Below are 24,156 nucleotides of genomic sequence, written 5' to 3'. Positions count from 1 at the left end.
GAGGGAAGAACTGGAATAGCAAAGGAAGCAGCAGGTCAGGACTGAGGTGTATTGCAGAGAGGCACGTGGGCCCATGAATGGAACAGCTAACCAGACTGCATGTCAGAACTGAAGTTCATTGCAGACCTGCATGGGGCCCATAGTTGGAACTGCAGAAAGTGCTGCATGCTAGGATGGAGAGCTCTGTGGAGGAAACTGTACAGTGCCTACCCTCACTCTCTAGATCTTAGTGTTGTCAGTTGCTCATTTTCATGCATAGCACCAAACTTCATACAACAAACACAAACTTCCTATTCTGGAATAATCTGTAAAAGGTGCATAGATACTGAATCTGACCACAGCACTTCTGTGCCCATTGTTCATCCCCATGGACGTATCTTTGTAGAGCTCCATTGTCTTTCTTGAAGCTTGTAACATTGCTTCACTCCTGCTTGAGCCAATGAGCAAATACAGCCCTTGAGTATTACTTCTATTTACTGAGGCCTGGCGACTGAGGGAGCAGTCAAGCTGCTGCAAGCTGCTGAGTGACATCAATGCCCACCAAAGTGGACAGACCCTATCATTTTTCAAGCTAGCTCAGCCAACCACACTTTGGGGACGTACAGCACATCACCCAGAGCACTTCTAAGGGGCTTGGGTCTGCTGCCTCTGAGAATGAAGAAAAGAAACAATTATTAGAGACTAGAGACTAGACTCAATAAGTGCATTACACTTTATTCTTTCCCCATTAGCAATCCAGAACAATTCCATTCAGAGACTGAGTTGTTTTGAATTTCAGTTTAAATGTACAGTGTAGATCTCTTGATATCACCAGCAGAAGGTGGGCTTCCAGAACAGGGTGCTTCTCTGGGACTAATCACTGGAATGGAGCAAGGAGATGAAATGTATGTCTGATTCCTCACGCGCGAAATAAAATCAGGAACACTGAAAGTATCCTTTCCATTATTCATCTTTAAATGGAAACTGAGGGTGATCCACAAGTCTAAAAAGAAAACAGTTATTAAATATCCCCATGTAATTGCATTACTAGGCCATCTGAGTGCAAAACACAGGAATCTCAAAGAGAAGACATGCAATGGTATCAATCTGTTTTAGGGTTTTCTTTAGGCCCATCACTGTACTATCTCAGCACATGAATGCGCTAATGTATAGTCTCTACTGAGAGGACATTGCATTACAGCACAGTTTATTATAACTAATACCCATGTTCACCTGGAATTTAATAAAGCTTGGAGAAAACATGACAGAATGGTCTCATAACTCTGTGACTGCCTATGACAGAAGGCTGTCACAAAAGATGATTATTCTCAGTAAATAGTGAGGCTAGAACAAATAATAGTTGGCTTGTATGAAGTGGGAAAAATTGTCTTTATAATACAGAGAGGCCGAAACTGTAAAGTTAAGTTCCCGATCTGGATCCAAAATTTGGGTGTGTTTTGGTTTAGCCCATTGCAGATGTAAAGGCCACCCAGATCAACGAATGTTTAATCTAGACCCAAACTTCTGCAAAGATCAGGGTTATTTGGGTACAGCTGAGAACTGAACTCCTTGCACCCTTCGGCACTATGCAGAGCTTGGGGCGGGTTGGGGAGGGAAGAAGAGTGTATCCACAAAAGGACAAATTTGCAACTCTCTGATCCTTGGACTAATTCCTAAGGTGCTCTCTGCTATCTGGGGATTGCTGGAGCACAGCAGCACTCTGGCCACACTCGCTCCTCAGAAGTGCCTTCAGCGAATCCCCTGTGCCAACATCTTGGAGGGTATGGCACAGGACCTTGCTCTGTGGGTTCTTCACCACCAGAGAGATCCCTATGCTGATGCCACTAGAACACAACAAGTACCCTAGAGGGGCCCTGGACTAATCCCAGAGTTTCTAGAATATTGGAAACATTTATAGCCCTTAGGATGATGACACAATGACATTGGCATCCAAGGGAAGTTGTTATTTTGCCTTGAAACTGAGCAAGGCTAAACGAGATAAATGACTACTAGGAATGTGTTGGGATAATGGGCCAAATCCTGTCATTGTGGGGGCCTCGGGCACTGGTGCACCTCAGTCTCTTCTATTCACTGCCTGTGGCACATAATTTTCTAGTCTCTGGTGTGCAATGTTGTTATAGTCTTGTTGGTCGCAGGATATTAGAGAGACAAGGTGGGTGAGGTAATATTTTCTATTGAACCAACTTCTGTGGGTCAGAGGGACAGAATCTGGTCTGTAGGGAGCTTGCTTCTGATGAGCTGAACCCCACTCTTCTGGCCTTCAAACACCCCCCCAATCTCATCACCAGAAGCAACCTCCCCACAGACCAGGATACACAAAGTGGCCCCAGACTCTGCGGGATTAACATGCAATCCTGCCACTGGTACAGGGATCCACCCTCCCCCAACCCTGATACACTTTTCAAGATCCCTGGATCCTACACATACCTATCACAACATGTGGCAAACCTCATCCAGTGCACTAAATGCCCTAATAAGAACTAAATGGGTGAAACCAGACAAACACTAAATTCCCAAATGAAGTCACCCAGGAAAGTGATAATACAAGAACATCTATCACCTGTGGCTGAAGACTTAACAAACCTATTAGCCCTCACCCTCAAAGGAAACCTGCACAACATTTTCAAAATATGAACCTTGGAGCTTAACTTTATAACTTTGTTAATCACTTAAAATCATGGACTGAAAAGAGACTCTGGATTTATGGATTACAACAATCTGTTTACACTTCCCTGAGCTGCCTTCCCCTCCTTTCTTTCCCCCCTATAAATGGAAGGGTGTTGAAGGGGTGTAACCTTGAATGGCCCCTTGAAATGTGTGATAACTACTTATGTCCAAAAATCGGTTCCACCTTGTATTTATTTGTGACACGTTTCCCAGATATGAAGAAGAACTCTCTGTGTAAGCTTGTTTATCAACAGAAGTTTGTCCAATAAAAGATATTATCTCACTGACCTTGTATCCTGGGCTCCTGTGGGCTGTAATGCTTCGGTCTGGTTTTGGTTGTTGGGTTCAGCAAGTGAGTGGTGTGGGTAGCCTGTGATATACAGGAGGTCAGACTAAATGATCTGGTCGTCCCTTCTGGGCTCAAAGTCTATGACTCCATTCCAGTCCTAATAGCTATGATCCTAAGTACATCCTTTGTGATCATGAGGATCAGGATAACACAAGACCTTATTTCTTTGTGGGGGGACCACTGCTGCCTTTCTCCACCTCTCCACAGAGTACTAAAATACAAAGTAGCGTGACTCACTGTCTTAAGTTCAGGTAGCGAAGGTTTTTGTTCAGCCCATCAATGGTTTTCATGTCCTCCTCTAAGAGCTGGAAGTAAAAAACCTGACACAGAAGACAGGATAAGACATTGATTATTCCTGCGGGCATAGCCCTTCTAATAGTGGGATGTATGTGCATTTATAGAAGCACAAGACCCATGTTAAGTGAAAAGAAATGAAATAGGTATATTAATTTGTGTCTCCTCTTTCCACTGTATTTTATATATTTCAAAGGTGAAGGTTATCTAGCTATGTAACTGTTGTGATTTTATTTTCTGTGTATTTCACCTTTGAACTTTTCGCAGTCTGCTGTCTGTAGAGGCAGCTGCCACTTTGAGATATAAATGGCTGCTTACAGAGGAGATACACACTGTGCTCTCTTACATAGAGGTTCTTTCTTGGTTTGTTTTCACCTTAATCTAGAATAAGTCTGTCAGTGTGATATTGTAAGGTTTGTTCCTTGGGTATGGAAAATAGACCAAGGGATGCTATACCCTGATTTACCTGGGATGTTTCAAATTCTGGACTAAAATGGGCAGGGGAGGACAGATGAGAGTTTGGAGAGGACCCATGGTCTAGGCAAGAGGCTGAGGGCAGGAAAGGGGCATGCTTCTACTGGAAGATCATTTGTCTTTCTAATGCTCAAAGGGGCCTATATTCCCATCTTATATCAAGAGTAGCATTAGTCATTTTGAAAAGGGCTCCACCAATCAGTTGGTCTCTCAAAATGTTTCCTTTGGGAGAGACAAAGAGGACTCCCGGGTTTTCTTCCCCCATATTATTATTTGTTCTCTAGTGGGTGTCAAGTTGCACAGTTCAAATAGTAAAGTGGCAAAAGCCCTCTCTAAGAAGAGAGATCCTGCCTGAGAACCATCAGACATTATGTAGCACAGTTCTCAGGCAGGAACCTGCAGTGCCATACTGTACAAGGGCACAAAAGTTCTCAGCCCTCTATGGTGTCCCATCTAAATCTGCACATCTCAGGGGTGTCTCCCTCATCATCTTCTCTCTCCCCTCCTGTTTTACCTGGAAGTTTTCTTCAATACGCTTTCTGGTGAAGCTCTTAAAGAGGACCACGATACCACGCTGCAGCTGGTAGCGCAGGGCTACTACAGCGGGGCTTTGGTTGTACTTTTTGGCAATTGCACCCAATACTGGGTCCTCCAGCAGAACTGGGGTGCTTTGGTCTATCCTAGAAGAGAAATAGAGAAACAGGGCACATTTCTGGGATGAGGAATGCAGTCATCTCAGCCTAGTGAGGACAATGCCTGTACAATCCGAAAATAACCTACTAGGTCTTTTCCAGCTCTTATTTTTATATTATAAGTTCATAAATACCAGATACTTCGAAGATGGAAGAAGGGGAAAATACCCTCTAACTCATTTTTGAGGTTCTAAACCTCGGAGCACACTCCAGTTTCTTTCCTTACCACATCTTGTCTCTCTGTGAGCCCAGAGCACAATAGGCTTCGAGGAGGATATCCTTGGATTTGCAGAAGGCCAGCAGTTTGCTTTGGTTGAGGTAAGGGTGACATTCAACCTGCAGAATCAACCCGCAACCCAAAGTTGGAGACTTCAGATCATATAAGCAGCAGTCAGACAAAAGAAACATTAGACATTATGTCAACAGGGCACAGTATAGTAAAATATCAAATATCTTTCAATTAAAGTACAGCTTGGCGGTGCAGTTTAGCTGATAAATCCCAAGCAACAGTTTGTCTAGTAAAAGACAGAAGCCAAGCCACGTTGTGGGAGAATAGGCTTAATAAGGATTGTCAGAACCAAGTCCTGCTTGTCTTACTCATGTGTCTAGTCCCACTGAAACCTCAGTTTCGATACTAATTTTGGCCCATCGTGTATTGTTACAAAGCTAGGATATGGATCAGAATCATTGCCTGGACTAACACTGCCATTAAAGCAATGACCATTAGTTGGAGAGAGAGACTGAGTTTGTTACTTATAGATGTTCTGTGGGTCTGTATTGGGGTCAGTTATGGATGAGATGGCACTCTGATTCTAAGCCCTTATTTTCAGTGGCTGATAAGTTCCCCTAAAGTGGTCTCCTGGTCCAAATTTCTCATGCTTGGTCTCAACTCATTCTAACTCTCAAATGATTTTTGAGTTGGGAGAGGGAATTTAAACATCATCAGTCCAGTCATTTTTGAGTTGTCCAACTGTGTTTTTCACCAGATAAGACATTTTCCCCTTGCATATTTCAATAATGAAATTTAAAACAGTTTAGATTTAAAAATTTAAAAAGTTACCTCCTACCTATATAGTATCCTCCATACAGAACTTGTTCTATGCCAAGTTTGAAAAAAAATTAGTTGAGAGGCAAAATGACTTTCAGAAACTGACTATGGAATACTGTGCATAACCTGCGTTATTTTGCTTATCATATATAACTCAGTTCTTCCTCTTTATCCAGCATGTATGGAATACATCTGGGTATCTATGTGAAGGGTAGGAAAATGGATAAGAAAACAATATAATCCATCTGAATCATCTCTCTCTGAGCCTACTGCCTGAAAGCCACATTTCCAAGTATGAGTTTGGACAACTTGGTAACAAAACATCCTCACGTTCCAAGCACAGAAAGGCTGCTGCTATGAAAGTCTATTCCCATAGCAGTGGAATGAGGATCTCTGGATGTACAGAGCTTATCTTTCTCCTGCCTCTCTCAGAGACTGTTTCCTTTATGGATATTTTCTGCTTCATTCTTTCTTGATATGTATAAGTTTATCATTTCAGTGATGGGCACAAACAAGGCCCTTGTTCCAAACAACATAGAACTATTCTTTTTTTTCAGAACCTGAATCTGAACCTGTAGCTGATAATGGCCCCTGTCTTTAACATCAGCTCTCGCAACACCCACAAAGTCTGAGGATTTCAATATCAGGTCTAACTGTTGTGGCTTGTGTCTACTTGAAGTGGAGCAATAAGGAAGTTTCCCTTTTGATTTAAAAGAAAGAATGGACATTAGTTCCCCCCGTAAATGAAACTCTTTACTGACCACAAGTTCTGAATTTCTTCTAACTCAACACTTTTAGGTCTCTACCCAAAGGTCAGCATTTTACCTGGTTGAGAACAGGTTTGTACTTGAGCCCTGGTTTGTTCAGGATCATCTCCAGCTGTCTGATGTTGAAGTTGGACACTCCAATGGACTTCACCAACCCTGCATCTTTACATGCCTCCATGGCCTGGGGAAAACAACAACGGCCAGTTCCATTATCACTATGGGTAGTATAATTTCTGAGAGACTAAAAAAATTACACTCAACTGGGCCCATTCAATTTAAAATTATTCCAACAAAATATTACTACACATACAGTAGGGGAAGTTTGATTTGTTCCAGAAAGAAACTCTGATTTAGAGACAATCATTTTCCAACCGTTCACTTAGGCATTAGATCTCGCTCCAAAGTAATCTTTTCCCCCAGTAGAAAGTAGACAATCTGGCCGCCATCTCTCTCCATAGCTTCCTCTCTATTTATTCTTCATACATAAAGAACTCAATCACTGCTAGTGAACAATACAGAAATAAGGGTATCACATAAGTATGGGACTATGAACACCAGTTTAAGAGCTTTATAGCACAAAAAAATTGAGAATGAAAATTAAGGGGGAAACACAAGAAATACTGAAGCAGATGGACAAGTGTAGTGGTCACCACTAGAATGTCTATATTTACCGATAGTAGCCGTACTGTGGTGTCTGATGTACACCAGGAAATGACTACAGAATCATAGATCACAAGCAGTGCTATGAAAACAGATATTGTAAATTCGGTTTACTTTTTACATTTAATAGAAAAAGCTTGCTAGAGTCCACTGAAGGGAAAGCACATAACACAGGAGAAGTTTTAGCTTTTTCTTTTTAAATGAGGGAGTTAAGTCAGTACTCATGAAAATGAGGAACCAATAGCACCAGTTAGAACCAAGGAGTGTGGATAATTAGAACCCCCAAAGCTCTACCAATGCACCTCGATTCTAACCTAATGCCCCTTTGTATTTCATTTCTGGCCTCTCTTGGTATAGAAGCACCAATGGTATTAAACTGAGCGGTGGACTTTGTAATGTGGGTAAACATGGACAGACTTTGAACCTAGTTCTTCAATGTTAACAAGGCTGGCCCACTAAAAAGCTGCTATGCTGAGATACTCACAAAGCATAAGCTAAAGAATTAGGGATTTGATGGAGTCCTCATCTTGGATGACTCTAGGGCAGAATATTTCATCCCTCCTCTGTGGAAATCACCACATGTAAAACCCAGACTACGATTCTGTCCCTGACAATATCCCTGTCCTAAGACCAGGGAAGGCCAAAGCATCTCTAAGTGTGGTTCTGCTCTACAAAGTGATTCTGTAAAAAAGGCATGTGAGGTTTCCTGTTTGTCGTCTCTCAGTAATTTCCCCCTCAGATCTGCTCAGTTTACTAGTGAAAATACATTTCATTTAACTAGCAGCCCTGAATACTCATTGACAGTCTGGTCTATGCACAGTTATTATGCTGCTTTAACTATATCAGTCTGACACTGATGTAGTAGACCTCTCCTAGTATGATGGGCAGCTCCCACAGCAGTCAGAAAGGGTTAAAGAGCTTCTCTGGGCACAACCCATCGCACCTATGAAGCTTGTCAAGCCTGGCTAGTGCTTAAAAGGGAGGATACTGGCTCAGTCTGAGGAGGAATCTGGTGAAAACAGAGCTAGAGCTCCCCAGAGGACAGGGGTTGTTTCCTGGGGAAATTGCTTGAGCGCACTGGCCTCTTGGGCCCTCTAAGGAAGTAGAGGGACTGGCTTTTCTATACTTCTCTTTTTGGAGCCCTGGGACTTTGCCTTGGTTGCTTGGCCACATAGGGGACAAGAAGTCCAGGTCTCCTGCCAAGGGACTGTAAATCTTCACTTTGTGAGAAATTGCAGGGACCTGGCCTTTTCTGAGGGCTGTAGAATTACTGTGCTCTTTTCTTCATTTAGACTATTTTATACCCCTACAACTAACGGTACAGGCAGAAGACCATACACCGCACTCTGAACCAGATCTATAGTAATGTAATTGTCCAGAAAAGGATATTTGAAACAAAAGAGATGCCCCTTCTTGCCCCAGAGGAGTGTCAGAAAGGTGGATATAGTCATGCTGCTATAAAGGAGCCTGTAGTGGTATAGTTTATTCTCATATATTTAGGGGAATAAAATACCCCAGTGCAAGGTACCACTGTACGGTAAAACTGCCTTCACTCAAGGACTTGCACCAATTCAACTATTTTGTTAAAAAAAATTGCCCCCCCTAAATGAAATAGTTAAAGTGGGATGAAAACTGTATGCAGACCTGGCCGAAATCTGACAATTGAGCTGGACTCTTCTCAACTTGTGCATCATCACTAAGAAGAACAGTTCAACTACACCTCTGCAGCCCCAATGTCTTCAGCCTCAGTGACACTTGAGCAACATCATCATTTTATTAACACAGGTGCCACTGATTTGATTTTAGTAAGAAAATCTGTTGATGATTCACAAGAAGGAGCATCACTAGTTGGTGCTGCAAGGCTAACTGGAGCAAAAAGCAGCCCAAACTTATTTGTGTCGCTATGGCTGGCAGCAGCGATGCTCAATACACAAAAGGGTCAGATCTGTTAAGTGTGAAGGTGTCATTTTTATATACGTAGTTACTTGCTGGCGTGAATCTGCACTTTATCAATAGGTAGTTCATGACCATATCTTACTAACAATCCCAGCCTCCCACATACATAACAATTACAGTCTCTCTAACCCTCTAAAAAGGTCATAGGACTAAAAAACAGATAGAACTCTGAACACTGTCCCGGTAACAGTCAGCTGGCTACCTAAGGAAACTGGATGGGCTTTTAATTAACACTGTGTCATTCATGTCACTCACCTCCCAAGTTTGACGCAGATCTACAATATCGAAAATAAGTTTTCCGTTTTCATCCATTGGTGATAAATCTGGACCAGGCTTAAAAACAAAAGGAAAATCCCCCTTGGTCGTGATTTTTTTTACACAAGTGGATTTTAACTATTTTGTGGCCAAGGAAGGAGTTGTAACCAGGAGGAGTGGGGAAGGAGGGAAAGTGTCAAACATTAAAGCTGGTAAAAATAATAGAATGGTTTTATCTAAACCATTTGGATTCCCACAAGCTAAAAATATTTAGATGAGACACTGAGAGCTGGATCATTGCCCAGTCATGAAGAATTTCCCTACCAGTAACACCTGAGAATTATCTTATTTTATTAATTCCCTTTCTTTTAAGTCCCTAATGGAAGACTCCAGCAGCACCAGAACAAAACTGGTATCATCTGAATTAAAACTACCTTGAACTGAACTGAATTTCCTACTTCTCTAGAGGCAGAGCAGCCTTTGTAAATTGTCAAACTGAGCTAGGGACTTTACCTACATATCACTTTTGAGTAAAAGGCCTATATATGACTGAAATATATAGCGTACCTTGTGTTCCATGAGTAAATTTCACCCTAGATGCCTAGAAATAATTTTGAGTAAATAAGACAATAAATGTTAATATTGGAAAATTAATGAGCTCAGCTAAATACTATTTTCATAAGAAATTGTGTTTATACGCTGTGAAAACAAAGCATGCATGTGGAAAGCAATTAGGGCCTAGAGATAGTGCAGATAAATCATAATATGGTGTCACGCAAAATGACATCTTTATTGACAAAGAGAAAGAAGCTTGACTTAATGAACTAAACAGGTTATAATTGATTTCTTGGGCAGAGGGGAGAAGGGTAATCACAGTAACCTTAGATTAGTTTTATAGATTACTGATGAATTTCCAGAGTAACTAGTTAGCTTTTGATCATTAAGTGTATATTTGAATTTAAAGAGTTTTACAGACAGTTTGTAAGTAAAAGCATAATACTGTTAACCTACATGATTATTATATATCAACTGCGAATGAGACACAATATGAGTCCCCCTCTCAATTTTCTTTTTTGCATTACAGAGTGTGCCTCATGCATTAGGTTTTTTTTTTTTTGTCTTTTGCCTTTCCCTCAAGCACCCATCAGAGGCTACTTTTGTAGGCTGGACATATGACTAGATGGACGACGAGTCTTTTTTTAAAAACAGCTCTGCTTTGGCCTATGGATATACTACCAAACATTTGTTTTCTTGTGTATATTTTGTACATAAAATGTTTACCTTTAGAGAGACAGGGATATGGATAATGAAGAGATCAAGATAGTCAAATTTAAGTTTCTTCAGTGATTGTTCCAGGCAGCTGCGCACAAGTTCAGGACGGTGAAAGGTACTCCCAAGCTGTAATGATTCAGAAACAACTGTTCTTTCTGAAGAAGTTCTCTTTTTTCTCTTCTTTCTGTAAAAACCACTTTTCTAAATTGTCTTATTCATGGCCTACCACTGGCTTTACTTTTCTGGCAGATGGGTTGTGTTGTGCATCTTTGCACACAACCACCTCACATGAGAGTGAGATGTGAATGTTTCCTGAAGAAGCAGGGTTAGGGCTGAAACACAGCCAGGATGTGAGAAATGCACTTGCTCAGTACAGGAACCCTATGTGAGGCCACACTCAGGTTTAAAATCTTTCTGGCTAAATTTGTTCTCCTTGGTTATTAGGAGTCACTCTGTTGTCCAAGTTCATTAGGTGGCCCTTGGAAGAATGGAATGGAAGATGTTCCTTGGTATGTGATTGAGTTCTGTACACAGTTCTGGTCTGTCTCTGGGTACCAGGAGATGGGAGTTCATACAAATGCCATTTCTTACAAGATGTCAGTTCTTATGTGGAAAGAATCCCACCCCGAGAACCCCCTTCTACTTTTTTTTGCCATCTGATCTCCATTTACTACGTGGTTCTACTCTGAAAAGTGACTCTGTAAAAATGAGGTTTTGAGGTTAAATATTGACTCTTAGCGATTCAATACAAATGTGCCCCATTTACAAGTAAAAGTATGCTTTTCCAATTGACAGCTCCACAAACTCAATCCGGATCAAGCTGGGTTCTTTGCTTCTTGTCCATCATCTCCAGAAATAAAGATGCTGGAGAACAAATTATACGCTCAGTGACACCTTTGCAACCCCAATGTCTAAAAATCTTGCTCTCAGTGATAATCCCTTGCTTTTAATTGGTTTGTAGAAGTGCTATTGATTGGAAATTAGTAAACAATGTTGTTGATGAGACCCGAGGAGGAATAAAATCCACCTGACTCTCCCTTAGCCATGTTGTTTCTATAGAGCTGAAAGGAATGAGAGCTTGTTTTTAATTCCACTGAAAACACAGAGAGGACTGTGAATGCACACAGGGAACACGCTGGTTGACTAAGAAGGTGCCATTTTCACACAATCACTTTTCAAAAGAAATCTACACTTTCAAGCAGTGTCACCATTGTGCACAGGAAGCTTAGAAAGGCTCATTGTGGCTTAAAAAAAAGTTCTGTCTGGTGATCTGTACTTTGAGGGGCATGAAGAGGCCATTTTAGCTTCACTTTCACACATGTAGAGATGAGCCTTGTGCTCAAACCTGTAACTTTGTATAGAAAGCAATTTTCCACATCCGTGAATAATACTCCCCTAAAGGGAATCCTTTCAATACTGGCCTTGAGGAGGTTACACCATTCTTCATAAATTAGAAAAAATAATTAGCACAGGAAGCAGTAGGGTAAAAATACCGGTGTTAAAACAAAACCCACTTACCTTTCCTGTGTAAAATATGTCCTCTCTTTTGACTGTTCCATCTGCAATCTTCTCGCGAATGGCTTGCCCAACCTCCTCCTCAGTCCCATATACAAAGGCTCCATCAATATGGCGGAAGCCAACTTCAATAGCCGCCTTTACAGCCTCCTCGCATTTACTTTTCTGAACCTACCGGTTAAGAAGGTGTCGTGTCAATCTCTCTGGATTAGGAATATTTTATACCAGTCACCTAGAGCTTTGATCACCATCAGAAAGACTTCAAAGTAGAGTGGCACATTTAGAATTTACCTTAAAGGAAATTCAAGGATTCTGGGCCAGATCCTTTGTTGCCCTCCATCTTATGTTATTATTTACACCACAACAAAGTAAATGGAACGTAGGTGTAAAAAGCTACTATTCAGACATAGCAGGTATTTTTTGCTCTCACTGTGCACAGGAGTAAATGACTCATTAAAATTCAGGGCAACAGAGAATCAGGCCCATTATTTCAGCTTTCCTTTTTACAAGATTCAAAGGACAATTAATACAGGACCCCGAGACCAGGAGCTGTTAGAATCTAATATCAACATTCACTATGGATTAGAACCCCAAATCTGGCTGAGCTATTGACTTTATTTTTTCAAATATCACGATTTATAAGTCAAACTCATGATTTTGCCAAAACTAATTTATGGTTTTGAACTCTTGGTTTGGCAGGACCACATTCCTTTCATGAATAGTTGTAACAAAGGCAGCTATTAGAACTGTTTGGTGAGAACTATGATTTTATGAACCCTTGTTGGTTCTTGACAATGACTCAGCTTTCTTCCAGCTAGGTCCATATTGACTCTATTGAGACTAATGATTAAAAAAAGTCTGACAATAGCCCTGCTTCCTAGCAGATATATCAGGTGTGATAAAGAAAATAAAATAATGATAAGCAAGACCTAAGGGAGGGGCAAATGAACTTCTTGGGGAGTACTAGAGAAGGGCAAAGAAGACTAGTTCCTAAATTGGTTTCTGATTTCCTATTTGCCTTTTTTAAAATTTAATTTTCAAGCTTCATCTAGGAATTTGTTGAACAATTTCTCTCCCAGTATGAAGGAGAATCTAGCCTGTGGGCCTAAATCTGCTCTCATTGAAGTCAATGAAGTTACAATGGCATAAAACCTAGAGTGAAAGGAGAATCAGGCCTTATAAATACAAGTGGGCTTGATTCTCATTACACTAGGCCCGTTTGTGATGGGTTCAGTCACAGAGATCCGCTTGGGACTGTAACCTGACGTGCTGAAATTACCTCTCAGCCCATTTTCCCTGCCAGCTTGGGACTCCAGAACCCTGCCTTGTTGAGCCAGACATGCTAGCCTGCAGCAACACAGACGCAGGGTCTGGGCCATGCCCTCAAAGCTGCAGACTAAAAACAGCTCAGCAGATTACCTGTCTCCAGCACCCAGACACCCAGATCCCAGTTGGATCCAAACCCCAAATAAATCCATTTTGCTCTGTATAAAGCTTATCTAGGGTAAGTTTGCAAATTGTTCTCACTCTGTATCACTGATGGAGAGATAGGCACAGCTCTTTGCTCCCCCAGGTATTAATCACTTACTCTGGGTTTATTAATAAACGAAAGTGATTTTCTTAAGTATAAAGTGTAGGATTTAAGTGGTTTCAAGTAACAACAGAAAGAACAAAGTAAGTCACCAAGCAAAATAAAGTCTAAGCCTAATACATTAGGAAACTGATTACAGGTAAAATCTCACCCTCAGAGATGTTCCAACAAGCTTCTTTCACAGACTAGACTCCTTCCTAGTCTGGGCCCAATCCTTTCCCTTGGGAGAATCCTTGTTAGTTCCAGCAGACATCTCAGGTGATAAGCAGGGGTTTCTCATGACTGGCCCCCCCTTTGTCCCGCTCTACCCCCTTTTATAGCTTTTGCACAAGTGGGAATATTTTGTCTCCGTGGGTCCCCATGCCTCCTTCTAAATGGAAAAGTATTAGATTTAAGATGGATTTCATTATCAGGTGACATGGTCACATGTCACTGTAAGACCCCCTAGTCCCCATTGTCTGGCTCATATGTACACAGGAAGGCTTTCAAGTAACCAAGGTCATTTACAACTGATTAACACTGATTTCTGGTCAATGGGAGCCATCAAGATTCTAAACAACCATTAATGACCCACACTCTGCATAATTACAATAGGACCTCATAGTTATACTTCATATTTCTAGCTTCAGATACAGGAATGATACTTGCATACAAATAGAAATATATTCAGTAGGTTATAACTTTTGTAATGATACCTTACAAGAGACCTTTTGCATAAAGCATATTCCAGTTACATCATATTCACACTCATACGCATATTTCCATAAAACATATGGAGTGCAACATCACACTCTTTACATCACTCTGGTAGTCAGAGATGATTCATAACTCTGGGTGGGCACAAGTTAAAGTTTTGGGGGGAGGGGTTGCATCTGATCGACCCACGTGTCACCTCTGGGCTGAGGAAAAGCAGCAGAGCCAGGAGCACCAGGGCAACAGTGAGCGAGCACCCTGGGGAGTATCTCATGGCAACCGGGCTCTACACCGCATTGCTGGGCTCATTTGGGAGGTCATCTCAGATCTGTTCCACCCTTCCTGCCCAGGGAGCCCCTGGCTGTGCATAGGTGGCCCGCTCAGGGAGAACGGCAGGGAGGGCTGCTGGGCAGCCAGACAGTGCCCCAGCTCCCACAGTGCGGAGAGTCATGGGCTTGAGCTGGCCGGGTGCCTCCCACCAATCCACTAGCTCCTGGCAGGAAGCAGGCAACAGTTCTAAAATCCCATGCATCACCTCTGCTGAGTGCAGTGGAGGTCCTAAGGTGCCTTAGTATAACTGAGAAACAGGCCTGAGTGAACAGCTGCAGTCGACACAGACTGTAGTGTGTAGGAAAGTCATATTTTAGGAGGTGGCCTTTTCGGGGGGGGAGGAAGAGGAGAGAGATCATATCACTCCTGCTGATTAGAGGGACCCACTGGAAAGAGCTGAGACACTGAGCTCTACAGAAAACGTCTATGCTTCCCCTTTATTCCTAGGACACTATACGTGCCATGGTGCCACGAGGCTGATATGTACCAGGTAGAAGGAAAGAGATCCACATGCAGCTGTCCTCTTCAGAGGGGCCTTTACTTTTTGTTTTTTTAAACACAGTATTTAGTCAGGCTTAATAGGAATAAGGAGCGAAAAATAAGTAAAGACTTGAAAAAATGTAATAAATTGCACATTTTAGCACCTTCCATCTGAGAATCGAAATGCAATTTCACAAACTCAGAGTAAAATCTTCAAAAGCAGTGCCATTTCCAAGTGCCTTTCAATGAGATGTAGGCTTCTAAGTCTTTTAGGTGCTTTTGAAAATTTTATCCTTATGAGCTAAATCCAGTGAGGCAATTCAGGTATTATCAGAATTTTACAAAACTGGGGACACTAAAACACAAAGAGGCAAGTAAGATGCCCAAAAGTTACATAAGTGACTCAGAGGCAGAATCAGATCTTCTGACTCCAAGTCCCCTGCTCTGACCACTAGACCCGTCCCCTCCACAATGGGATCAGCAGGTAGCAGGACTGTTGAGAAAGGAGAAATAGGAAATGTTCTCATCTTCCTTCCCTCAGTGTAATTCAGTGAGCAGCACTACAAGTAAAAATAACTAACTTCTCTTTAAAAGAAATTGGTTTCCATTTAGCTGAGGTTCGGATCAAAATGCATTGGCAGAGACACACGGGCTGAAAACTGGAAAAGGGAGTACTGTCAGGGCAAAGATGCATGGGTAGTTACATAGTGGCTCTGGACTAGCATATCTGGGTGCTGGAGGTCAAGACAGAGGTCAATTGACAGATGCATGTGGGGGTTCAAGGTGTGAGTGGTTGGGGTTGCTATTGATCAGATGTTTTGGCAAAGCTAGGTCAAGGAGTCATGAATCAGCATGAGATTCACTCAAATAATAAAAAACAAAAACCATTTCTCACAGAATGATGATATTCTTACACCTCTATACAGGCACCATGTTTCACTCAAACTCCCAAAGCACTTTCCAGACACTGTCAATAGTTTTATAAACTAGATATACAGTGATCGCATCTTGCAGATCTTTCTGGAGTGCTACAGGCAATGGTTATAGCAGTGCCCAGCAATGTTAATCAACAGGTTACGGACAAAGAAAGCCACGAAAGATTTACTTACTGCATCAGGGGAATAGGTACCAAATCCCACTGCAGGAATTTTGTTCCCATCATTCATCTTAATACAGTAGTCTTTGTCAAACTCCATCTCCTTACAGTATTTCCTCAATTCTTTTCTGAATGCTGAAATTTTGCAGCACTGCTGTATGGGTCAGTGAGAGTTTCAGAAAGAAAACACAGTATGAATTTCTATTTTAATTGTATTTTTCTATGAGGCGTACTAAAAGGAATAGCCAAGTTTTGTCCAGCAGGCATAAAGGGAAAAAAAGTATAAATGCAAAATGACAAAGTTCTCAGAAAAACACACTATCATTATCAACAGGTTCAAAGATCGGTCTCTTTCCTCAAACTTTATTGACTTAATGTTGCTTCCATGTGACATAGAAGAAACGTGTACAAAAGATCTCCCTTCAAATTCAGCAGTCACTCTATAATGGGGGCAAAGCATTTCCAGCAAAATATAATTAAGAAAAGTGGTATAACCTTTAACAAAGCATTTTAGAACTAACACTTATCACGTTACTAAATTTTCACACTCAGAAGAAGCAAATAAAAATTAAATTATCTGAAAATAGTACAAGATAATTGCCTACTGTTTAATTGCTCCTATGAATTACAAATTTGAGCAGCCCTAATCTACTGGCATGGGAACATAGATAAGAAACTTTTATCAAAATCAGAAACAAGACCCAACTGCATTACAAAGAGACCTTCATTCCTTCCCAATAATCTAGAACCATGATAGAGAAGTCGTTCTGAATTTCTATTTAAAATGTACAGTGTAGAGCTCTTGATATCACCAGTGTGCTCTGGGCTCCCAGAGCAGTATGTTCTTCTTGAAATAAGTCCAGTAATGCAACAAGGCAAAGAATAGGATAGGAATAGTGAAAGGATCCTTTTTAATATACATCTTTAAACGAATACTTGGGGTGGACCACAAATCTAATGAAAATAGTTTTAATAAAATATCCACATGCAACTGTATGGCTAGAACAATGGAATACACACTGCAGGCCTCTCAAAGAGCAGACGTGCAATGCTTTCTACTAAATTTTTTTAAATACAGTCCATGACCATAGCATTCAGTTGCACCGCCAAACCACTCAGGATATGTCTGCAGAACTTGCAGGAATCTCAGAGCCTGGGTCTACAGACAAGGGCTGGGTGCTAAAAACAGCAACATAGACATTATGGCTTGGGCTGGAGCTCGGGCCGGAGCTGGGGCCTCAGGGGCTGAGCCTGAACGTCTACACGACTGTTTTTAGCACGGTAGCACAAACGTGAGCCTCTGGACCCAGACTCAGACTCACTGCTGCGGGTTTTAAAAGTAAGTGTAAATGTACCCTTCCCCACTGAACTGGGAGTGACAATAAACCCCAGCTACTTGGCAGGGACCGTTGCAAAAGCCCCTGTGAGCTGCTCCATTCCTGAGATACCTCCCATCTACAGACATCCATTGGTACAGCCTGGCTGCTTACTCTTCTTCTCCATAAATGGGAATGAAGACAGACTCTAGGTAGCTGGCAGGGCAGTTGCAGAAGCATACTTGGCAACATTTTCCCTCCCCGTTGTCCATTTGCCACTCCCCTGGGGCTTCATTTAATCATTTTTGTTGCTCTCCTCAGGATTTTCTCCAATTTGTCTACATCCTTCCTGAAGTGTGGTGTCCAGAACTGGACACAATACTCAAGCTGAGGTCTTATCAGTACTGAGCAGAGTAGAAGAATTACTTCTTGTGTCTTGCTTACAACACTCCTGCTGATGAATCCCAGAATGTTTGCTTTTTTTGGCAACAGTATAATATTGTTTACCCATATTTAGTTTGTGATCCACTATAATCCCCAGATCCTTTTCTGCAGTACTCCTTCCTAGGCAGTCATTTCCCATTTTGTACTTGTGCAATTGATTATTCCTTCCCAAGTGTAGTACTTTCCATCTGTCCTAATTGGATTTCATTCTATTTAATTCAGACCATTTCTCCAGTTTGTCAAGATTGTTTTGATTTTTATTCCTGTCTTCCAAAGTGCTTGCAACCCCTCCCAGCTTGGTATCGTTCACAAATTTTATACATGTACCCTCTATGCCATTATTCAATTCATTTACAAAGATATTGATTAGAACCAGACAAGGACAGATCCTTGCAAGACCCCACTCAATATGCCCTTCCAGCTCAATTTTGAGCCACTGATAGGGGAAGCAGCAGCAGTTATCTGCAAGGCTTATTACTCTGTCAAAGAAGGCTACAGCTTGGTTTGACATGATTTGTTTCTGACAAATCTAAATTGACTGTTACTTATTACCTTCTAGGTGCTTACAGATTGTTTGATTATTTGCTCTATTATCTTTCCCAGGACCTCAGTTAAGAGGAGTGATAATTCCCTGGATTGTTTGTGTTTGCCTTTTTATAGATAGGAACTATATTTGCCCTTTTTTCCTGACCTCAGGTATCTCTTTTGTCCTCCATGAGTTCTCAAAGATAATCGCTAATGGCTCAGAGATCTCTTCAGTCAGTTCCTGAAGTATTTTAGGATGTACTTCATCAAGCCCTGAGACTTGAAGACATCTAAGTTGTCAAAAAGAACAGGGGTACTTGTGGCACCTTAGAGACTAACAAATTTATTTAAGCATAAGCTTCTGTGGGCTAAAACCCACTTCATCAGCTGCATGCAGTGGAAAATACAGTAGGAAGATATATATATACACACACTTTCCCAACAATTGACAAGAAGGGCCATCCTGATTATCATTACAAAAGTTTTTTTGCCCCTCCTGCAGACAATAGCCCACCTTAACTGGTTACACTCATTATAGTTGGTATGGCAACACCCATTTTTTCATGTTCTCTGTGTGTGTATATATATAGAGATAAATTCAGAACTACTTATCTATCATAGTTCTAGATTAATGGGAAGGAGTGAAGATCTCTTTGTAATGCAGTTATTGTGTCTGCACTCTTTCCCCCCCCCCCTCAGACTTGCTTCCCACAGGCTCTTAACTAACAATTTTATGAGTATTAAACTCAGCCTTCTTGAAGACCTGTGTCTTTATTCTGCTGTTTTCCCCTCCTACTATTCCTTAGAATCATTAACTCTACCATTTCATGCTACTGTCACCCAAGTTGCCTTTCACCTTTAATTACTTCCTCCCACTTTGTCAGCATCAAATCCAAAATAGCCTCTCCCCTAGTCTCTCCACCTTCTGTAATAATGAGTTGTCTCCACTGCATACCAGGAACTTGCTGAATTATTTACGCTCTGCTGTATTATTTTCCGAACAGATGTCTGGTAGTTGAAGTCCCCATCACGACTCAATTCCTGTGTTTTGGATGATTTTATTAGTTTTTTTTTTAAAGTCTCATCCACCCCTTTTTTCTAGTTATCTGGTCTATAGTAGACCCCTACTGTGACATCACCCTTTCCCTCCTCTTTATCCTTATTCTGAGACTAGCAAGAGGTCTGCCTCCCACTTTTGTCTCAACCTCAGTGGAAGTATATACATCTTTGACATACAAAGCAACATCTCTTCCCTTTTTTCCCAGCCTGTCCTTCCTGAACAAGCTGTACCCTTCCATGCCAATATTACACAGTCATGTGAATTATTTCACTAAGTTTCTAGGATACCAGTTAGGCCAACTTTGTCGGGCCCTACCAAATTCATGGTCCATTTTGGTCAATTTCGCAGTCATAGGATTTAAAAATAGTAAATTTCATGATTTGAGCTACTTAAATCTGAATGTTCATAGTGTTGTAATTGTAGGAGTCCTGACCCAAAAAGGAGTTGTGGGGGTGGGGTCACAAGGTTATTGTAGGGGATGTTGTGGTACTGCTACCCTTACTTCTATGCTGCTGCTGGCAGCGGCACTGCCTTCAGAGCTGGACAGCAGTGGCTGTTGGCTGGGAGCCCAGCTCTGAAGGCAGAGCCACCGCCATCTGCAGCGCAGAAGAAAGCATGGCATGATATGGTGTTGCTACCCTTATTTCTGCTTTGCTGCTGGTGGGATGCTGTCACATAGCTGCTACTTTCCAGCCACCCAGCACTGAAGGCAATGCAAAAGTAAGGACGGCCATTCTGCACCCCCCTTAAAATAACCTGTGACCCCTCCCTGCAACTCCCTTTTGGGTCAGGATCCCCAACTTGAAAAACTCTGGTCTCCTCCATGAAATATGTATCGTATAGGGTAAAAGCACATAGACCAGATTTTGCTGGAGGGGGACCAGATTTCACAACGTGAGACTTTTTTCATGGCCATCAATTTGTGATTATTCACTAGTATTTCTACTTCTTCCTGTTTATTCCTTGTACTTCCTGCATTAGTATACAGACATCCAAGATGTTTATTAGATTTATCCACCGTATTTTCTTGTCTCGACTTTGTCCATGCTACAATTTTCAATGTTCCCCCCACATTCTGACCTTTCACCCAGGTCTCCATTATTTTGGACTCACCTGTGGGCTTTTGGCTCCTGCCCAGATCTAGTTTAAAGCCACCTCACTAGGTTTGTACACCTCCGAGCATGCCATTCAGGCATGCAGATAGACGCCTCCATCCTCATTAGAAGGGAGTCACTAGCCACCACCACCGTTTGATTTCTCTGGGGAGTGGTGGTGCGTTCTGCCAGCCTGGGGGGTGGGGGTACATTGTTTCCTTGTACTCCTCGGTCTTCTTTTATATAGCTGTTGTCTTCTCTAATACTTTTGTGTTTGCATGGCACCTAGTGCAATGGGGTTCTGTTTCATGACAAGGTCTCCTAGACACTATAGTAATATAACTAATAAATAAAATAAAGCCTCCTGTATAGTCTTTGGTGAGATATTACATTGCAGCAGAGTTTATAAGCAATACCTTTATTCACTTGGTTGACAGTTATATTTTGTTTATTTTACTTCCATTATATAAAGCTTATATATAAACATTATATAAAGCTGAACTGGGTCATACCCATAACTGTGTGTAGGCACAGAAAGTAGAAGGATTTTACAGGGGATGTTTATTCTTAGTAAACATTGAACCTAGAATAATGGATTTTGAGGCAGCTGGACTTATTTAGGTTTAACACACATATGGTTCAAACTCTAAATTCAACTCCATATTTGGATCCAAACTTCTCCAGAAATTGGGAGTTTGTTTCTACCATTTGTAGACAAAAAGGCCAGTTGACAATTTTGAAGCTAGAAGCAAACTTCCTCACAGGAACATTAGTATGCAGAAGATTCTATTCTGCGCTGTGCCCAGTAGCTGCTGAGCAATGCTAAGGGAAGGAATTACACAGGAGCTTACATGTTACATATGCTATGTAAAAGTTATGTGTTTAGATTCAGAGTAACTCAGTTGCAGTCATTTACTGTGGATTTATGCTAGAGTAATGTACAGCAGAATTTGATTTATTTAACTCAATCCTGCCACACAGTGGACAACTGAATAGATGACTTGCAAAGTCCTATTCCAACCTTAAGAGTATAATTAGGTATATTTGTTTGCACTAGGGTATTCACCATGAAGAGTTTTCCCTACTGCTAACACCTATGAGAGTCTGTAGGATAGTTAATTTATTATTAACTTTCTTCTCTGTTGTAACAGGAAATTTCACCTGAATCAAAAGCTACCTTGAACTGAACTTTCTGCTTCTCCAGTTACTAGTTATTGCAACTTTTCAAACCAAGTTAGAAAATTCATCGCTACAAGGAATTGTGCAAAAAATAGTTTTGTATAAGATATTTGGAGAGGCAATGAGGAATGCAAGCCATAAAACAATGACAATTAGGTTTTTTTCTATCATCATCTTTTAATTTAGGAATAAAAACGTAAGTGAGAACAATTTCCCCTTCTATTTTACTGCACTCATGATATTGTGTGAGAAAAACTGCTTTGGGTTTTGTTTTGTTTTTTTAATTATTTGAGTGAATCTCATGCTGACTCATGATAGTGTGAGAAAGTTCAAAACGTTTGGAACCTTAGGATCTGTATTAAAGCCCAAAGAAGTCAATGAAAATAATTCCATTGATCCCAATGGGCTTTGGATCAGGCCCTTAGTGGATGGCTTAAAGGAATATAATCGCCAGCATAATATAAAGAACAGATAGCATCTATTGTTTTAATAGCAATAGATAATATACAAAGCTATTACTTCAGATGAATCAGAATATAAACAGATCAACTGTGACAGGAAGAATTTCCCCTCAAAATATTGTATCGTACTATATACATTAGTTCTTCCATTTGTTAGCGTTCCCCGAAGTAGTCATCATAGGCTAATTCTTCAAGAAGAAAGTTAGACTTTGTTTCCTGCGGTATGTTTTAGGATATAAATATTTACTGTGAGAGAACAGGGAGTATGGATAATGAGGAGATCAATATAGTCAAACTTAAATTTCTGCAATGATTGTTCCTGGACTTCCAGACTAGCTCAGGGTGGTTAAAAGTTTGTCAAATCTGTAAGAATTAAGAAACAAAATAGAACAGATATGATGACATTCTTTCTCCAAAAGCCTGAATATCTAAGGACTGGTTTTCTAAAATATCTTTGTAATGAAATGCCATCTTCTTTGCCTATTTATCAAAAGGGTCATATTGTGAGTTGTTGTATGCAACACTGTACGTAAACTAATGTACAAAGATAATAGGCTTGCTAAATACTAGGACAAACAGCATTAATGACATTCTTCACTGCCTAAGTATAAAATGGAGTCCACATAACAATGTACTTTGTTTGTCCACAACTATGCCATTAGTTACTTATATGGCCGACATCACTTTGGTATTGAAGCACCTCTCAGGCATTTATCCTCACAAAACCTCACAGGATGCACTTCACCTACTTTTCCTGCAGTGGAGCCTCATCTTTAATTACGGGATGTCATCACTTTTACCAATAAGGCAGCCTGTCAACACTACTGCTTAAGTAGGTGGTGTTACCTTTGATTGAAAGGATGTATTTTCTCCTACCAGGGTCTGACTGTGATGCATTTCTGACATTCACAGTCCTGCTAAACCCAGGAAGCATAGACCCAGAAGTGAAACTGTTTTTGCTGCATGGCAGTGTCACAGGATCAGTGCAAAGGACAGATAGCTAGCTGCATCTTTTTCAATGTGAAATACAATGGGATTGTGTTCGATTGGTAACATTTGAAGATGATGATCTAAAAGAGCTGTCATTGATATGAATCGGACAAATAGCATGATTTGTGTGGAATAAAGCCACAAAACCACACATCTGCAGTTACAGGACATCTCCTTGAGGCAATATGTTCAGGGGGAAAGGAATTTTCACAGACAAATATATTCACGCTCTCGCCCAGACCAAGGAATGAAGCCATTCAGACAGCAAGGCGTTCAAAGAACAAACAGAAAAGGCCAAAAGCAGAGGTATAGAAGACTTACTGCTGGCATTGGTAATCTTTCTATTCCCTCTCTTGCTCTTGACATTTCTGAGTCTCACTGAAGAGAAGAAGTAGTGCTGAGGTAGAAACAGCAAACCATGCTAATTCCATTGCTTGATCTCTGGCTGACTCACCCTCAGGTTTCAGATGTTCTTCCGTTCCAAGAAAACAGGAAAGTTATTTTGGCATTAGTGGGAGTCAGTATTGGGTAACTCAATACGTTATAGCAGCTTAATATCACTTGGACATCAATGTTTATTTCAGGCTTAAGTTTGGCTTATGCAGTCTGAACCCAGTAAAAAAGTCCCACCCAAAATCACACTATCAACTTTAATTAATGAGAAAGATATCTTGTAGAGTTTCTTTTTGGTGATTAATAAATTTAACTGATTCTGAAATTAAACAGAGGCAAACTTGTCAAGTGATGTGCCTTGTGGGCATTCACCCAAGAATGATGCACAGAAGAGACATTAAAAAGGACGTTTACACTCAGTGAAAAGACTGTTTACACTAAACACCACCGAACTTGGTGAATAACATTAGGGCATAACACTGTTAACAATTTGAACAACAACTACTACTGATCACAAGAACTCTTTGGGTCTAGATGGATTCTACTGCCTGTGAC

At 41.0% G+C, this 24,156-nt stretch overlaps 2 protein-coding genes across 6 annotated transcripts in view; both read right to left on the bottom strand.

The window, feature by feature from the left end:
* LOC115639767 (estradiol 17 beta-dehydrogenase 5-like) overlaps positions 1-24,156 on the bottom strand; it is a 296,315-nt gene that overhangs the window by 35,147 nt on the left and 237,012 nt on the right. The window lies entirely within an intron of this gene.
* On the bottom strand, positions 695-23,646 carry LOC115639724 (aldo-keto reductase family 1 member C3 homolog). 5 transcript variants are annotated; one of them, XM_030542683.1, is made up of 10 exons: positions 23,530-23,646; positions 16,153-16,293; positions 11,953-12,120; positions 10,444-10,560; positions 9,163-9,240; positions 6,350-6,472; positions 4,703-4,812; positions 4,299-4,464; positions 3,254-3,336; positions 695-982 (listed from the first exon to the last, which is right to left on the bottom strand). In XM_030542683.1, the coding sequence occupies exons 1-10, from the start codon at positions 23,572-23,574 to the stop codon at positions 943-945; spliced, it is 1,071 nt and encodes a 356-aa protein (XP_030398543.1). In that variant the 5' UTR covers positions 23,575-23,646; the 3' UTR covers positions 695-942. The 5 variants fall into 5 exon arrangements, with proteins under 5 accessions (XP_030398543.1, XP_030398545.1, XP_030398553.1 ...); XM_030542685.1 differs by lacking the exon at positions 16,153-16,293; XM_030542693.1 differs by lacking the exons at positions 695-982; positions 3,254-3,336; positions 4,299-4,464; positions 4,703-4,812 and adding an exon at positions 9,730-9,763 and having other exon boundaries at positions 6,387-6,472.

Source organism: Gopherus evgoodei, chromosome 1, assembly GCF_007399415.2.
Source record: "Gopherus evgoodei ecotype Sinaloan lineage chromosome 1, rGopEvg1_v1.p, whole genome shotgun sequence".
NCBI lineage: Eukaryota > Metazoa > Chordata > Testudines > Testudinidae > Gopherus > Gopherus evgoodei.
The sequence above is the reverse complement of the archived record's forward strand: the minus strand, read 5'-3'. Positions and strand labels throughout refer to the sequence as shown.

Bases quoted from the DNA above. Each gene is read 5' to 3' on its own strand.
- LOC115639724 (XM_030542683.1), bottom strand. From the start codon at position 23,574: ATGTCAAGAGCAAGAGAGGGAATAGAAAGATTACCAATGCCAGCA. The intron at 3,337-4,298 runs GTAAAACAGGAG...CTTCTGTGTCAG, and splicing joins GTATTGAAGAAAACTTCCAG to GTTTTTTACTTCCAGCTCTT. The intron at 983-3,253 runs GTGAGTCACGCT...TTTTCTTTTTAG, and splicing joins CGCTACCTGAACTTAAGACA to ACTTGTGGATCACCCTCAGT.